Here is an 18,555-nt window from a genome sequence, read left to right as displayed (position 1 = left end):
TCTCTCTCTCTCTCTCTCTCTCTCTCTCTCTCTCTCTCTCTCTCTCTCTCTCTCCATCTCTCCCTCTCTATCTCTCTATCTATCTATCTATCTATCTATCTATCTATCTATCTATCTATCTATCTATCTATCTATCTATCTATCTTTCTTTCTTTTGCCCTCCCTTTATTTTTGATCTCCCGCAAAATCAGCCTTCCTGATTATCTTGTTTAACATTATGTTTTGAACTGTCGACTGTCCATTTCAAGGGAGACAAAATACACTTTGTTGCTGCCTGTTTTGTTGTACCCGGTCTTGCTTCGCTCTATTCCTTTCGAACTGGGAGTTGCTTTGAACGTATGGGTCTTGATGACACAATAGGACCCCGAGACAAGATGGGGATATTTTTCAGAAGAACGAGCAATGTACTTCGATCCTGACTAACATTCCCAGTTCAAACTTTTCTACACCCTCAGTATGGAATTCTCTCCCACTGCATAGTTGACCGCTTTTAAAATAAGCCTAAAGACACGTTAATTTATTTGAATCCTATTTTATAAGCTAGTTTGATTTTTCTCCCAACAATACGCGTGACCAGCAGTCACAGTGATTGTCTTTTTTTTTCTTTTTTGGTGTCTTCTTTTGTCAGATTTTGTGCTCAAGGAAATAACTCTGCAGCTTTTTAAATTAAGATGTACTTTTTTCAGGGCTCCCTTGACTCCCTCAATCCGACGTTTGCGTGGCCTACGCCCTCCGTTGTAGCCTGAATAGGCCTACTTTGTGTTATTGGCCCTACTAGCTGGCTACCGAAATGACTTTCGTAATATGTATCGAAATGATTACATAACTCCATGCTAACAGTTACACCTTTATTTCTCTGCCTGTCTTGTCTTGTTGTGTTTATGTTTTTGTGGAGACATTTCTTCTCGCAAGCAGTGGTTTTGCTTCCATGGGTTTTGCTTCAAGTCCAGGTCTGGCACTGGTAGCACACGAGGGGCATACCAAAAGTTTTTTTTGTACTTGACCATGCAGGAATAAAGGTAGAAAGCTGACATTTGGGGTGAAAGCCAACAATTATTTTCTTAGAATGCGTGTAAATTTTGGGGAATTTCCTATTATTGGTTTTAACGCCAGCGCACTGTAAGTGAATGATGTTCTCCAGTTTCAACATGAAAAGGGAAAACATTGAGCACAGGGCAGTGAAGAAGTTTTTGTTCTCACAAGGCAAGCAACTACAACATATTTTACGGAGATGCATGCGTATATGGATGGAACTGATTGCCCCTTCTATGATATGATAAAATTTTGGTGTGAAAAATTCAAATGCAGATTCATGGACATTGAAGATGACCACCGTGGTGGTCGCCCAGAGACAGCAACAACAAAAGAGAATGTGTTGAAAATCACGAAACGTGTGTTGTCTGATAGGCAGGTGACAGTCGAATGTTTGAGCAAAGAAACTAGGCTTAGCATTAGATCAGTTGAACTAATCTTAAATGAACGTTTGAATATGATCAAGGTTTCTGCGAGATGGGTGCCTCGTTTGTTGACTCCTCAAAAAGTCCAAAGGTGGATTGATGTCAAGAATTGCTTGGTCTGCATGAAAAGGATGAATTTTTGAAAGACTTGTAACCATGGATGAGACATGGGTCCACCACTATAATTCTGAGTCAAAATCTGCATCAATGCAGTGGACATCGCCCTCATCTCCAACACCAAAGAAGGCAAAGGTTCAGCCATCAAGCGAAAAAGTGATGCTTTCAGTTTTTGGGAGTCCAAGAAGGAATGATTATGACAGATTATAACAAAGGCTGTAAAAGAAAAACGCTGAGGAAAGATCCGCAAAGGCATTTTCTGCTTCACGACAACGCGCCAGCACACATTTCAAGAAAAATTGTAGAAACTGGGCGAGATAGTGGCTATGAAATTTCGCTACATCAACCCTAGTATTCTCCAGATTTAGCCCCATTCGACTTTTTTAAATTTCCCAAACTGAAAAGAAGTATTTAAAAGGAAGGCATTTTGAAAGTGATGATGAGGTCAAAGAAGCAGTTGAGGGTTGGCTTTCTGACAAAGAGAGGGTTTTCTATTCTGAAGGTCATTTCAAGATCATAGACCGATGGCAAAACTGTATAACTGTGAGAGGCGACTACACAGAGACAGGTTAGTACCAAAGTCAGCTTTCTACCTTTATTCCTTCATGGTCAAGTAAAAAACTTTTGGTATGCCCCTCTAATGTGGGTATATACATTACAGCGATAGGCTGTCTCTTTGTCTCCATTGAGATGTTTGGATGAGATAGAAGAGGTGCGAGCTGACAGGTGACGCTAATGGCTTTTTGAGTTGGTATTTCTATTTCTCCATCAATGGACCCATTTTCAGTTTAAAAAAAAAAAAATGTTTAAAGAAGCTGTCAAGATACATTTGAACTTCCTGAGACCTGTTTTAGCTGTTTGTGATTCACATGAATGTTCAAGGGACTATAATTTCGGCTAGCTTTCATAAATTTTGTTTTTGATGCGTTAATTATCATGTCAAATTTCTCACAGCTGTTGTTCAGTTCGATGGGGATGTTTTGGAAGCCTTGGTGGTTTGGTTGAATAAATCATTGGTTGTCTACAAACAGAGGTTATAATGGAGCTAAGCCCGTTTGTGGGGTCAGATATCCTTTTAACACAGGTGCCCAAGGCAAACACAACGTATGCAAGCAAATCGGGGAGTTGCGATAAAACTGCCAGATGACATCACAGACAACATATTTCCTTTCCATATGCGACGGTAACAATTTCCGGTTAGACCTGCTTTTGTAATGACAGCCAACAGAGCTCAGGGACAGACTTTGAAAAGGATAGGGGTTTCTTTACAAAACGATTTTTTTCACGTGGACAATTATATGTCGCAATGAGTCACGTTGGGTTAAGCAGGGACTCTATTAGGATACATGGAAAGAGACCTGCTGCCCAGGACGGAGTTCCAGATGGCGCATATACCAGCAATGTTGTCTACACAGAGATCCTACAGCAATGAATCAGGTACCGGTACAAATATTTTATCGTGGGCTTTCCTATTATTATATCACCGTTTGTAGAACAGGTCTGTGTCTAGTAATAGTAAAGTTCGTAGAGCTTGCTGTTGAGCGGGAATATGCGTTATGCAAAAATGCTGTTGTTATTATTATTATTATTATTATTATTATTATTATTATTATTATTATTATTATTATTATTATTATTATTATTATTATTATTATTATTATTATTATTGTCCTTATTATTATTATTATTATTGTTATTATTATTATAATAATTATTGTCATTATTATTATTATCGTTATTATTATTATTATTATTATTATTATTATTATTATTATTATTATTATTATTATTATTATTATTATTAAGGCAAGGGTGACAAGCTCATCTCCTGTAGGTGAATTGAGATCTTAGGACGGTATTTTACGGCCTCTTCTTAACATCAAAGTTCAGAGTTACAGAAGCCCACACACTTTTCCTACACGGAACTCTTTGCCAAGGTGTTGTCAGGGATTTTTGGATTTTTTCATCACTATTGGGCTACCATAGCTCAAGCTTGTGACAACAACTGGTGGTAAATAACTGTTCTTGTATTGTTATGGACTGCAGTTAACCCTTTCTCTGCCAAGGGTGTTCTATAACATAGCAAAGAGACATGCCAGTCTCATGTCTAGCTGTGAAGGGGTCTGTACAGATTGAGAAGATTATATCAATCATGCTTTAATATAATGTTGCCACCTGGAAATATGGTATTTGAACACCTAAGTTCTTTTGTCACAACCAACCCCAGCCTCTGTCATAAGAAAACAAAAACAAACAAACAAACAACAACAACAACAACAAAGAACAATAGCAACAAAAACAACAACCACAACAACAAACAACAACAGCAACAACATCACCACCACAACCACCACCAAGGACGTTCCTGCGATTTGTCTTAAAATATATGTGTGGGGTTTTTTGTTTGTTTGTTTGTTTGTTTGTTGTTTTTCTTTGTTTGTCTGTTTGTTTTTGTCGGTCATCTCTCATGTTTTTGCTGTCTATTCTTAATTAAATGTCACATATTATGGGTCAGCATACCTCTCTTTATCTGAAAAAGGACAAAAATCAGTTTCTTTAACTTTCTTATCTCGTTGTTTTGACGTTACTCTTCAGGAATGTCACATTTTTAATGATATTCTACTGCATTCTGACAAAAACTGTCGTCTACTTTTGTATCCTTATCTTTTGGATTTCTCCTTGACCTCATGCTTGAATGTCGTCAAAAAACGCATGTTTCCCATTTATCTCAAATAAATAGATGAGGTTTTGAAGCCTACAGCATTCCGGTGAAAGACAGAAGTATTCACCACAAAATGAGGTAAGCGTTGTAAACTTTAGAATATTTTCATTTTCTATGCTGCTATAACAGATAATCAAGTTTCAGGTTGTCAAAAACGTGTCAACAGAATAAGGATTGTTTAAATCAGATGTTGAAAAATAATTGAGACTTCTTCTTTTTCTTCTTCTTCTTCTTCTTCTTCTTCTTCTTCTTCTTCTTCTTCTTCTTCTTCTTCTTCTTCTTCTTCTTCTTCTTCTTTCCCTGCCAGACCTGAGGAGTAACCGGAAGCTGATTCTTAAACCTTTATTGCATTTGAGACTAATGGGTAACAATTATGTCTAAAAGTAATGTATTTTACTGTGTGTAAAACGTAATTGTCTCGGAGTTAGTTAATTACACTCCTATTTTATTGTTACTACAAGCAATCTCATTCTTCTAAACAGCTTCATTTCAAACGACCCGAAACAAAAACTAACGTCGTAATTATGTCTAGCGTGTGATACTTTACCCCAAGTAAGAATAGTATAACCAGAGAGTTTACAGTGATAATAATATAGTAATACTGTCATGTCTGAGGATCATGCTGAAATGGATTCCATGGCACTGTGGTTTCTTAGGAAATGAACAGGCAGACAGATGGCCAAACTAGGAGCACAGATAGAGCAGCCTGACAACAGCGTCAACTACACAGAAAAAAATCCTATTATAAATTCACTATTTAAAGCACCACAGACACCAGATAGCTACCATGAGCTGTCCAGCCAAGAACAAGTGATTATCTTCCGACTAAGAACACAACACACAAGACTGAGACAACATATGTACAGATGTTTTAAACTAGTACAATCACCAAATTGCCAGTGTGGAGAGGCGGACCAAACTGTGGAACACATCCTTCAGCACTGCAGGACACACAGGGCTCTGAGACAGGAAACGTGGCCAACCCCACTGACGCTACAAGAGAAGCTATACGGGCCGACAGATGAACTGAGCAGGACGGCCCAATTTGTGACTGATACCGAACTTCAAGTGTGATGCCATCGAGAAGAAGAAAGAAAGAAGAAGTAGTAATACTGTAAATTTCTCTAATATAACCATATGACTAAATATTAGGATATTTTCTCCCCTCGTCATATCTGTGCCATATTATTAGATCTATGTGTGCCAGGAATTGTGTGGGGGCGTCAGTAGCCTGGAGGTTTGGCTACCGGACCCGTCGTCATGAGATTGCATGTTCGGAGGTTCGAGCCTCAGTCTGTCCGACGTGGTGTTCTTGAGCAAGGCACTTTATATAGGAATTTCCTATTTGGCTCGGTCTTTTTAAGATGGTTGTTTAACTCGGAGGTCCTCATTCTCCTTAAAGAACTGCATGGTGTTGATAGAAGCGTTAAACCAATGTCATTACCATTCTTGCCATTACCAGGTCTTGTGTACCACTTGAATACCCTCTGTGTAATAATAATAAATAACAAATGGCATTTGTATAGCTCCAATCCCCGCTCTATGCGATTTACACTATTATCACCCCTGCAGACCTTAGAACACTTAGGAACATTCTCAGCTTCCTGGGAAGCATACAGTGCAAGCTGCTGATTAAACGCTCAAACACTAAGACACTGACAAGATCTTTCACTGTCTTAAGTTGAGTACACATTGCCAACTAGATGAAGTGCCAAAAATGCGTGTTAAGTGTCTTTCCCAAGGACACAACATCGGGCTCTTCGCGGGATTCGAACACTCAACCTCACGAGTGCGAGTCTGAGAGCCTAACCACTAGGCCATCGTTAAACCAATGTCATCTGAAAGCCCCCTTTGAGCCGTCTGAATGCACTCTCTGTACCTTCTAAACACTCTGTGTATAATGAGAACGCCTTCTATGAACCTCTTGTATCTCGTCTATTATTAGGTGTTTCGTGGCGTTAGCCGTCCTGGCGTTGGCGGCTACGGCTTTGGCTAACATCAATGTGCCGATCAAGAACCACTGGAACGGTGGGTTCCAGGGAGAGGCCTGTTTTATCGTCAACGTCACGGTCCACACATGGGCCATCCACTTGATGTTTGACAGGGAAATCCAAAGCCTTGATGTACGTCATGATTGTCCGTCGTCTGTATTTCTGTATTATGTGTATGAATATTTAAGTAAACAAAATGCTCGGCTGACTAGCCTGCTCGCGCACTTGATTGTTGGCAGAAGCAAAAGAACACCAGAGTGTAAACTTTTAGTCAGACGACATTTACTCATTTTTTGAAGTTTAGACTTCAAAATTCTTTTTTTTTTAATCTATTGGTTCTCACAGGCATTTTTTTTCTTTTGGGTGTCACTGAAGTGAGAGATCTTGAGGCTGGTGAAAAGAAACGTTTTGCTCTTACCTCTTTTGTCTCGTACAGGCATACGTTGCTGACGTCTCCCGCAAACTGAACGGAGGTAAAGAGTATGTCCTCACCAGCAAAAGTTTCAACCAGGACCAACACCACGGAGACAGATTATGTGTCCAGTTCACCGGACATGGTAAGTAAGTCAGGCCCTGGACAGAGAACAAGGCTTCCTAGCATTTCTAAGAACATCTTAATTCTCTCAGACTCGGATAAGAATTTTGCAATAGCCTCTAGAAATTTAAGGTAAATACAGACCCAGACTGGGACGTGACTTGCGTGTTTCAGAGCACGATGAAGGACAAAGTTATTCTTAGGGGCACCAGACAGAAGGCAGCCCCCCCCCCTCCCTCTTTTCCAGCGTTGATAAATGACACAGTGAAATCTTCCCAGTCTCGGTTAACCACACATGACAGTGACCCAAATAAACAGAAACAACGCTCCCTCGTAACTATACTTCTGTGACGTATGGGGGTATCTTACCTCTTCACGAGTGAGTCAACTCACCGGCTAATTTTGGAGCCGATTTGTTGACTTAAAGGCCTTGTAGACCTCAACATCTTGTACCCCCCCCCCTCCTCTCACGAAAAAGTGATAATCAAACTTTGAAAAGTCAAACGATCAATGACCGGACCCACACCTAGGTCTATCATATGCGTATTGGTATCATTCCTCAATCTATACTCTTTTTTTTTTTTTCTTACTTTTTCCATTTTTTAAATCCAAAAATTGAGCTCTAATTACAAATTTATTAGCACATGTCTTGGGGAAACTGGGTAGTTAGTCTCAAATAGAAAACGGGGGGATATGCATCTTAAGAGGTTGTAGATTAAAAACTTCATTTCTGTTCGACAATTGGTTTATTATTTTTGTTTGATTTCCCGTTCAACTAACAATAATAATAACAACAAAACAACAGTCAAACATAAATGAAGCTAAGATTCTATGAATTTTTATATTGATACACTCAGGACTTTTATTTTGTAACAAGGCACATTTCTACCTTGGGCTCCTCATGTCATGTATACTGTGTCTTTGCGAAAATCTTAATATTAATTTTTGTGTTGAAGTCTGTTTACAACTTTTTTCGTGATTTTCTAAATCATTGGGCCTATTATAGCTCCAACGCTATATCTATATTACTGTGTCATTGTGAAGCTTTGTTCGTCTTTTCTGAACACAAATTGACCTAGTGGGTGATTGGCGGGTGCTCTGGTGTGATTTGCTCTTTCTTTCCTGTCAAATATCTATTGTCCTTATCCCCCCCCCCCCTCCTCTCTAGTGCACCTCTAACCTTGGGAACTTATATGACCTCAATGTGTTGCAAGCGTTGTGACCTTTAACCTTCCTTTTACTTTTTCATCCTCCGTTGTCGTTAAGAATCGAGGGGGGATGTAGTTTTCTGTGATAGTCCAGCTCTACAGCTCTTTTAATTCGGATAATTATTACAATTTCTCAAGGTTTCCTTGATTCCCTCAATCTATCTTTTGCGTGGTCTACTTCTTCCTTTGTAGCCTGAGTACTTAGTGTTATGGGCCCTCGAAGCTTGCTGGCCAGGGAATATTCGTAACAGGTGGCCAAACTATTGTATTTTCTTTCTTTTTTTGTAAGACGCTGGCAAGACTCGGTGCTGACAGTCGCTCTTACATTCATAATGCGATAACATTCTAAGTAAAACTAAAAAGTAAAAACTGACCTGGGCATTTTTTTTCTCATCAGCACACGGAGACGTGGTCCCCAAGGTCACCGCCAAGATGGACAAACAGCCCCAAGGGGGATCCGGACCCAGTGTGACAGCGTCACCCACTAGAGGTGCTTGCTACAGAGAGTGAATGCAAGAGAGATTGAAAGAGACAGAGAGAAAGGGGCATGTAAATCCAACCAGCCGACAACATTTCTGAGCGAGTGTCGTGCCGATAAGCCTACAGGGCATTTGGAAAGCTTTGTTTGTGGGTGTGTGGGTGTTTCTGTGTCTGTGTGTATGTGTGTGTGTTTGTGTGTGTGTGCTTGCAAGTGTGTACGTGTATATGTTTGTATGTGTGTATGTGTTTGTTTGTTTGTGCATTCCTTCCGTCTGACATTTATTATTTCTGTTCCGAACCCACTCAAATGCTTACCTTACGAATGTATGTATCGATCCGGCGAGGTGATAACCCAATAGAAAAGAACATCAAGTCACATCAAAGTCAAACACTCTCTTTCGATTGCCTATAAACTGCGCTCATTTAACCCCTCTCTCAATGCCCCAACACAGGCCGTTTCTTGCTCAGAGTGTATACAGTAGTTGACCCCTGGTGTTTCTTTCTACAGCTCCAGTAACTGCCCGGCCTGGACACACCCTGCCCCCAACCTCTGCCCCGGCGACAGGTAAGGATCAACTCACGGAGAACTATATAGTTCTTTCTTTACGCGCACTTTTTAAAAACCCAGCAAAATTTCCTTATTCGTACAGATTTTTCAATTCTGATTTTTGTTAAACTGTAAAAGGCAGACAACAATATACGTGCTATAAATAAGCAGATTTGTGCTTCTGGTTTCGCTACCTTACCATTACAAAGTTCTATTTGATCATGGAAATTCTTTTGAATTTGATAGAGCAGATAGAACAGTTGGTTTCTTACCTCATGGTCTTATTAGCTCATTACCGGAAAAATATCAGATATAACTTTGTAATTATAAGGAACGGTTTCTGTATGATAGTTCAAAAGGTATCGCAACACTCTGTTTTGCCGGTTGCTGATCGGACATATTGTGTGCCCACTGCGTTCATAAAGAGTTAACTCTTTCTACGTGAGTGGTTAGTAGATGTACTGATGGGGTTTACTTTATATTTTTCTATCAAGCATCTATCGTTCTCATTTCTCCTCCTTCTTTTCTTTGTATGATACTCTCTGTCAACACCTCTGGTTTTCATTTTATTCGTATTTGCAAGTGTAGTAAAACTCTTACTTAAACTAAAGCACACACAAAAAAACCGATCGAGTAGAAAAAGTTCTGTTGTGAGTTACAGGTAACAAGGCAAAGGAAAGAATTTCTCATGGATATCTCGTCGTAATCAGTGTGGCATAAACGTTATCCTCCCTCTTTTTTGACGTATTAGACGAATTTTTGTTCAACTTATAGATTGTTATTGAACCATTTTCAACCCTCCATTCAAAGTTTGGATCTTAGAATGGGATCTTTTTCTAAGAATGTAGGAGGACAAAGGAAATAAAGTATGTACCTGAAAACAGAAGAGACCAGTAACTGATTGGTTTTTAATGTTTTGCACTCATCAACAATACAATTTACACAGTTTAGGAAGCGTTTTTCTTTGACCCTGCATGCCGGGGCTATCCCAGGCTAAGTGGGATACAGCCTTGGAGCAGACAGTCGGAGATTCTTGATAGAATTGGCCCTCTTTGTGTTGGAATAGATCTAATGCTTTTTGTGTGCTGCAAAGATAAACCTTAAAAGACCATCGACGCCTGTCGTTAAGAATAGTCAGACGCCAAGAAAAAAATCCCACAAGTATACCGTTAAATAATAAACGCAGTAATGCTTTTAAATAATGATACAATGAAAGAATGGTTTGTCTGTCAGTGTCTAACGATGACCAATGCATAGGCGCAAGATATTATTTCTTAAGCGGAAGAGAAGAAGTACGGATTAAGATGACTTGTGGCTTTTGCTGAGGTTAATGAAACTAATTCTGGCAGAGAAGAGTTTGCCACATTTTGAGTGTGTGAAAGCTTCACTTCGATTCGTGGATGTGCGAAGCTTGGGTTTTGTCTCTTGGCTTCAGCATGATTTGTAATAAGGCATTATAACCTCTTTGGCTTCATAGCCTTTATCTCATGTGGGTTTTTTTCTCGCATCGCGTCATACCCTAGTGGCTCTCCCAACTGGTCATGGCATCAGAGCTCAGCTTCAAGTGGGCACGTCCTGGGACTCCAGATTTGAGGGTCAGTTCGACTTTAAAGTTACTCAAGACATCATCGGCTGGGTGGTCAAGATCAACTTCAACAAAGAAGTTGACGCAATGGATGTAAGTTCTGATTTTGTTGCTCATGGGAGTTTAGCATCACACTGTAAGCCGTTCGTTGAGATTGTGGGGAAAAAACCAGTTGGACGTCAGTTAACTTTAAATGAAATGAGGATTTTTTTCCACTGAAAAGTTTTTTTTCTCCGAAGTTCCAGGGCGAAAAATTTTTTTTCTGCCATATGAGTGGCAACGAAAATTTACACTTGTCAACAAATTTCAACTTTTTTTTCTGCCACCTGTGATACAATGTGTGTTTTAAAGTATTTGTTGATTTCAGATCCGCAGTCGTATTTGAGCTAGCACGTCAGGTTTTTAATAATATTGAGGGTAACCATTTTTCTGTATTTAGCACTGATATAAGAGATACCAATGAGAAGAAAGGTAAACTATAGTTACATTACTTTTTATCACTATTATCTGCATTTGTTAGTTACAAAATGTGAGAAAACGTCCATAGATTTCAAATATCAAAAGAACATTAAGCTTTACAAATTAGAAGTACTATTTGGATGAGTGAGAAGTGCTTGTGTGGAGTGTCCTTTTTGCATCGAAGAAACCAACAGAAATCTTCCAGCACATTTTTAGTTCTACCCTTATGTCTGTTCCCCACCCCCTTGTTATCTCGGTGAAAATGTCACCAAACTAATCCTTTATATTTTCATGGCTGGAAGGAAAAAAATCAAGATACAAGTACAGCGCCCGATTGTTATTGTTAGTATGTTTTTAACAGGTTTTTTCATCATCAAGTTAGAATTATTGTCAGGGCTATTATTTCTAAGGATGTTTCCCGATAGCAAACAGAATGCTTCACAGTTTCGGGTTCAAATGGATTTAGTTTGTCACCCAACAACCCAAAAGACACTTTAATATTTGCTCAGAGTCAAAATTTGGGCTTCTATCAAGAGTTATTTTCAAAAGGTGTGTGTGTGTGTGTGTGTGTGTGCGCGAGGGATTGACAAGACCTGGAATTGTTGTGAAGACATTTCTATCATAATGCAGCACTTTAAAAGTTACATCAAAAACCTCATGGGAAAAGACAATCTTCTATTTATAAATTTATAAAATCACATAATTGTTTAAATGTTAAATCTTTTGCTTCCCTTAACCAAAGGCATCAACGATCAAAATGAGTCACTGAAAGTATAAATTTCAGCAACGATTTTTCTTTCTTTCCCTCCCCAGCACTGAAATCCCTATGGATACACAAACAGCATCCAGAACAGACCGGCCACGCGCAGTGTCCCTACAGTGCCAGTGGTCCTCCTGTGGGCTAAATCCCTTTGGCAAAATTTGTGCTCCCATCTCGACATAATGTTTTGTGAAGGAATCAATGAGTAAAACTCGAGACGTCACATTGCTGAAATGTTGAGAAATTGTACAATTAAAGTTAGCAGACCTATCCACTGCCAAATCTGTTGGATATCAATAATGTATTATGTGTCCTCTTGTACTTATACATTTGTACATTCAAATACGGGGAAGGGTGGGGCATGCTGGATGTCCGAACAAAAAAAAAAAGCAAGACAGAGAGAGTGAGACAAACTCGCCACATCCTCTTCTAACGATGAGGATATAAAAGCAGACACGTCCTTGGTGTGTGTTTTTGTCTTGTTTTCTTTTTTTGTTCTATTTTGTTTCATTTTTTGCTTTATTTGTTTCTTTTTTTCGTCTGATGTTCATTATCAGGAGATGGGGGGGGGGGGATTTGGTTATGACAAGAGAGCTCATATTTGTTTTAAACACTAATTTATGAAGTGGCAACATTATATTCAGAATTGTTGGATTTTGGTATTAAAGATTCGACTTTCACATTTCCAGTTAGCTTTTGTTCTTTTTTAAAAATTTCACCAGAAACATCTATAGATGTCTTACTTACTACACTAGCTTTTTTTTACTTTTTTCACCCGAGTAGTAAGTATTACTTTGCGTCATTATGCTTACAATGTTGTGTCTTGAAATGGGATGGGTTTTTTTAGATTGTAGCAAAGAAGGCGAGGTGGCACAAAAAACTCAGCTATCCTTAAAAAAACTACATGCTTAAGTTAACTTACACAAGTGTAATGGCAGTCTTGCAAGGGAATGCCGGAGGACTACGACCTGCCATTGCAGAACTGCAACACTCACTGGCCACGTTGTGCCCAGGTGTGGTCTCTATTCAAGAGACAAGGTTCGCCCCGAATTCAACCATAGACTTGAGATGATATACAGCGCTTCATCATATTCTAACAGAGAACCAGATTGCTTTCGGTGGAACCATCATTTATCGGAAAGAACATACTCCAAAGACAAATACGCCTTAGGACGACCCTCCAGGCTATTGTCATATAGGTAGCCTAACACAGACCAATCACGATCTGCTCCATTTTGGTCCCGCCAAATTTCCCACCTGACTGAATTAAAACATCAACTCCAGAAAACCTTTATTTTGCCAGGAGATGTCAATGCCCAGTCTCCCCTTTTGGTAGATTAACCCGCCGATAATAAAGGTGAAATAATCGAAGGCTTTTACTCCAAAACAGCACCTGTCATTTAAATGGCAAATCTCCCACCTACCGAAACAGACTAACATGAAACACCCCATCCCTGACCTTACCTTCTGCACCCCTGGCTTGGTCCCAGATTGCGAGTGGTGTGGGCTGGATGTCCGTACAGACCATTTCCCAATTCTTCTTTAAAAAAATAATAGTCTCCAAATCGACTCCATCCCCGACGTTTCAACTTCAAAAAGAAAAAGCATAATAGGACAGTTTCGCCTTTGAAAACTTTCAGATTTTGAAATCCACTTTTAGCCTCTACTGTAATAAATTCCACAAAACGCTTCTAGAATAATTTCAAAAAATATTCCAAAACTCCAAGAAGAACAAGACACCAGAGTCAATGAGGACCTAAAAAACAGGTGGGTTTTTTTCTTTTTCATGACCTCCTAACGTGGCACTTCATCACTCATCAAAGCAACAATAAACTTAAGACTTCAAACCACACACACTAAACCATACAAAGACCCAAAACCGTCAATAGCGCTTGCAAAAGACACTCAGTAAACAATACCCCAATGGAGAGATAATCTTCACAGATGGCTCTAAATCAGACTCAGCTACCTGTAGGCGCTGCTGCCCTATCCACACAAAAAACACTCAACATGGCGGGCTCCATCCCAAGGCTTCCATTAATTTTTTTTTCGGAAGCCCACTGCATTGACATGGTATTGGACTCCGTAGACAATTCTCCCAAATTGTTCTTTCTCATTCTGTCTTGTTTTGGTTTTGGTTTTTGTTTGTTTTTTGTTTGTTTGTTTGTTTGTTAGGGGGGGGTTTGGGGGGGGTGTCTTGCCTAACTTCACTCTCCTGTCTCACCTTTTAAACCCAAAAATACTTAAATTGAGTGTAAGGATCCGCTCCTTGACTGAACAGGGAAAAGATAGTGTGTGCGTGGCTTTCAAGCCATGTAGGCATTCAAGCAAACGAGCAGGTCGATCTTCTGGCAAAGCAATCCGTGTCCCTAATGTTGGAATCAAAGGAGGACATCCTCTCGCAGACAGACTTTAAAAATAAGGTCAAAAGCTACACCTTTAGTCTGCGGGAGGAATACTGGGGCGTACAATTGAACAACTAACTCCACAAAGTAATGTCCAACATGGGCCCACAAAAACCTTCTGTTCCCTCCAGAAGAAGCGAAGTTATTTCACCCAGACTGCGTATTGGACATACCTCCCTGTCGCATTAATACCTCCTGCAGGGATATGAAAAGCCGTTTTTATATCGGATGCGACACTGATTTTACCCCCAGGAACATCCTGACAGAATGTGTGGACTTTGGAGAGACCCAAAGGAATTTTTTCTCTTCTCTTTTTATATTAATCTTGGAGAATGTTGCCATTATCGTTCGACCCAACTGAAATCTGGATTATATGTATAAAGACCATAAGTCTTTACTCACAGATGTTCATAATACTACTTCAAATAATATTAAATGACAGTTTTCACTATCAAATTTTCACCACCAATTTTAAACTCCAACCTTGCTGTGAACTGACGTAAAAACAACCAACTTGTGTCCCTCCCGCTCTTATGACCTTATGTTGCGAGTTGTGAAAAACTCTTACCTAACGAAACTTAAGTTTAGAGTTTGTGAACGCAACGTATTTTTCACTCAAGTAACTTTTCGCCATGGTGTTGCCCTGTTGTTGTTTTTTAATTTTTTTTTTCATCATATCATATGGGCTACCATAGCTCGGGCTTGTGATAGCAACAGGTGGTATATAGCCGTTTTTGTATAATTATATTATGGTCTGCAAATCATAAAGATTGAGAAGATTAGATCCGTCATCTTTTCTTATAATACTTCAAACCTTTATTGAATATTCGATGTGGCCCAGGCTCACCCAGACTCTACCTCCAGCGGCCTTCGTGTAATTTGAGTTTGAGTCTACTGATACATGGGTTCTGTAAGCCCGAGACCCCTTTGTCATTAGATAGGAGACGGAGGATAATTTATCTCTCCGGTATTGTGTTCCACTCATCTGAACAATTCTAGTCTGGGAGGCTTCTCGATTATAATATTATTAGCCTTTGCACTTCTTCCTCAGAATGTGTTTGCAAGAATGTGTTTACCCCTCCCCCCCCCCGACAGACACACACACACACACACACACACACACACACACACACACACACACACACACACACACACACACACACACACGGGTGGTAGAAAGGGCAATGACTTTCAGACAATAAAAATTATAGAGTATAGCTGCCGAGTTGTTAACAGAGAATGGTCATGAAGAGAAGAGAACCCTGGTGAAACAGGAGCTTCAATAAATGCTCAAAGAAGGTACCATCTTGGCAGTCAATTTAGGCCATTCATCAATACAGTTTATTATAGCCATAATGGGATTGTTGTTTGTTTTGGGTTTTTTTGGGTTTTTTTTTGGGGGGGGGGTTGGGGGGGGGGTTGGGGTAGTAGTAGTTTTTGGGTTTTGATGTGGTGGTTTTTGTTGTTGTTGTTGTTGGGGGTGTGTTTTTTTTTGGGGGGGGGTGTTCATGTATTTGTTTTAGTAAGAGTTTTACAGCACTTGCAGCACAATAAGGCCATGTAAGCGCCAAAGATTAGAAGTGTTACAAGAGAGAAACAGACAAAAAAATGAAGAAGGGGAGATAAGGACGATAGGTGTTTGATAGGAAAGAGAGAGCAAACCACACCAGGGCACCCTCCAACCACCCGACCATAGTTATTTGTGGGGAAATTATAAGATTGTTTTCATTGAACAAAACAAATTTGAGTTTGATTTCCCTCTGGAGAAGCTAATCTACTAAGTATCTTCATCAATACGCTGGTACTAACTGACATAATCAAAATTTCCTGTCTCCTAAATTTCTACATTCTTTCGATTTATAGGCAAAGAAAGGGGGGTGGGGTGGAGGCAATATTTTCATAACAAATACAACATGTATAACGCTTTGTTGAAAGTGTTCAATTGTGCTTTATTTGGAATTCAGCCGGACAATATTTTAGCGCAATGTGAAAAAAAAATGACCAAAGTCTCCAACGCACAAAAGGTTTAAGGAAAAACTCGTGATGTCCATTTTGGTTGCAAACTTTACCGTTTTTAATAGTTCAAAGTACTTCATTAAGTGAAATGAAATTGCTGTATATGACTGTATAAGAGCCAAAAAAAACCCCCCAACATATTCATATACAAAAGGTTTTAAAATAGAGTAAGTCTGCAAATTTTGATTTTACAATTTCTAAAAAAAAACTACAACACTGTGACATCACGAGTTTTTCTCAGTGATTCCCTTATATAATAACATAAAGTTGGGCTGGGTGCAGTAATTTGGGCTAAAGCATTTAGCCCACAGCGGGACCACCAGCACTGTAGGGACACTGTGCGTGGCCGGTCTGCTCTGGATGCTGTTTGTGTATCCACAGGGATTTCAGTGCTGAGGAGGGAAAGAAAAAAAAATCGTAGTTGGCTTTTATACTACCAGTGACTCATTTTGACTCTCTCTAGCACGCATAAACACACGCACACACACACTCGCGCATACCTACACACACACACACACACCCGCGCGCACACATAAGCATACACACACAAGCACACACACATACATACACACACACAAACACAAACACAAACAGTCAAACCAACTCACCAGCAATAGCGGTGGTGAACCCAGCGTTGTAGTCTGTGGCCACCTCGTTATTGACGTAGTTCAAACGTTTGTCTGAGTAGTTGTCGCTATCTCCAGGACCTCCGACCAGAGCTCCGTACAGGATGTGAACGTTGGGCTCACTGCTGGACTGGATGAACGGTCCACAGGGGGCGGGCAGGTTGGGGCATGAGCTAGAGGAGGGAGTTGGGGGGGGGGAGAGGGGGAATGTGTGGAGGAGAAAGGTGGGGTGGGGATGTGTGGTGAATATGGGGGGGGGGGAGGGTGACGATAGGCAGGGTTGGATGGGGTGGGGTGGATTTTTTAAATTTTTTTTGGGGGGGGGGGGGTGAGAGGTATAACATGAGATTGGGATTAATTAACTTTTTATAAATCGTATGTCCTTCCTCGTTTTGTTGCTGCAAGTTCGGTAAAACGTTTATCATAAAAGAGACACGCTCCAAGCTACAAATTGGTTTTACTCACCAATACGTTAAGAAAAAAATGAAAGTTTGATATATGAAGGTACAGCTGCTGTAGAGCATGCAGCCAGGTATCTATGATTAATGAGAAAAACACCCCAAAAATGCTTTGTCTAACCTAGTCAGAAGACTTCCAAAATTATAAGAGTTGTGATTTGGGACCTTTTTAAAAAATACAACATGGAGCAGTTTGATATTTGTTTTCAGATTAAAGGTTTGAAGTCTTTAGAACGTGTTGCACGGTGTCATTAATACATTTATAAGTTCCCTAGACCTCTAATGAGAACTTGCCAAAAGTTTAAGGGAACAATCCTTTATAGTTAACCTTAAATAAATTTCCTCAATCTGGAACTCGTGAAACATCGTGCAAGATATTCAAGATAATTCAAACATTTTAAAACTGTCGTCTGATCCACCAAGAAAGAGACTGGACCTACCTGGATCTGTGATGTGGACTGCGGGGATAGCCTTTGTTCCCGAACCCGATGAGGTAGCTGAAGCCAGTGTCTCCCAGGGCGTAGTGGATTTGGCACATGGCCCAGTGGCGGTATGGTCCGGGGTTCACTCCCAGTTTAGCCGCAATCAGTGCACCCATGGCCATGTTGGCTGAAATTATGAGGATTATTTACACTTTGACTAATACGTTTATCATATCATAGTTATCATCATCATCATATTATCATCATATCATCATCATCATCATCATCATCATCATCATCATCATCATCATCATCATCATCATCAACATATTCGTCGTCGTCATCATCATCATCATTCTCACCACCACTACCACCACCATCACTACCACCACTACCATTACCACCTTTATCCTGATTCCAAAAGAAGAGGGGTGAATATTTGCAATGAGAAATGTGACGATAGATACGTTAAACCTTAGATTAATAAATATCCCCACTTCGTTATTTTACAACTCACAAGAGTATCTAAGCGATGCCCACTGCAGTCTGAAAGCCAAGCCCTTGGGTGTGTATTTGATGTCGCCACCAGGGAACCATGATCTGTACGTGCCCTCTATGGCCTGCTTATACTTGGCTTCTCCTGTAGCTTTGTACAGTAGCAACTGGGAAATAAAGTAGGTAAGATGAGGAGGTTACACGACCCTTTTTCACTGTAAGTGCGAGTACTCGTGTTCGTGTGTGTGTGTGTGTGTGTGTGTGTGTGTGTG

At 40.0% G+C, this 18,555-nt stretch overlaps 2 protein-coding genes across 2 annotated transcripts in view; one reads left to right on the top strand and one right to left on the bottom strand.

The window, feature by feature from the left end:
- The first annotated feature begins 4,293 nt into the window (after window positions 1–4,293).
- LOC101848858 lies at window positions 4,294–10,861 on the top strand. The gene is made up of 6 exons (XM_013090065.2): window positions 4,294–4,374; window positions 6,242–6,419; window positions 6,724–6,844; window positions 8,428–8,520; window positions 9,019–9,075; window positions 10,581–10,861. The coding sequence occupies exons 1-6, from the start codon at window positions 4,370–4,372 to the stop codon at window positions 10,859–10,861; spliced, it is 735 nt and encodes a 244-aa protein (XP_012945519.1). The 5' UTR covers window positions 4,294–4,369.
- A 5,333-nt stretch (window positions 10,862–16,194) lies between these two features.
- Window positions 16,195–18,555, bottom strand: part of LOC101848255 (endoglucanase 4) — a 16,779-nt gene continuing 14,418 nt past the window's right edge. The window contains exons 14-17 of the mRNA XM_005111813.2: window positions 18,306–18,450; window positions 17,807–17,975; window positions 16,891–17,081; window positions 16,195–16,674 (exon numbers count right to left, since the gene is read on the bottom strand). Coding sequence (XP_005111870.1) covers window positions 16,583–16,674; window positions 16,891–17,081; window positions 17,807–17,975; window positions 18,306–18,450 — 597 coding nt within the window. The 3' untranslated portion in view covers window positions 16,195–16,582. The remainder of the gene's footprint in view (window positions 16,675–16,890; window positions 17,082–17,806; window positions 17,976–18,305; window positions 18,451–18,555) is intronic.

The sequence above is a fragment of the Aplysia californica genome, unplaced genomic scaffold, assembly GCF_000002075.1.
Source record: "Aplysia californica isolate F4 #8 unplaced genomic scaffold, AplCal3.0 scaffold01130, whole genome shotgun sequence".
NCBI classification, from domain to species: Eukaryota; Metazoa; Mollusca; class Gastropoda; order Aplysiida; family Aplysiidae; genus Aplysia; species Aplysia californica.
Note: the sequence above shows the minus strand (reverse complement) of the source record. Positions and strands in the feature narration are given on the sequence as shown.

Bases quoted from the DNA above. Each gene is read 5' to 3' on its own strand.
- LOC101848858 (XM_013090065.2), top strand. The intron at 6,845-8,427 runs GTAAGTAAGTCA...TTTTCTCATCAG, and splicing joins TGTCCAGTTCACCGGACATG to CACACGGAGACGTGGTCCCC. The intron at 9,076-10,580 runs GTAAGGATCAAC...GTCATACCCTAG, and splicing joins AACCTCTGCCCCGGCGACAG to TGGCTCTCCCAACTGGTCAT.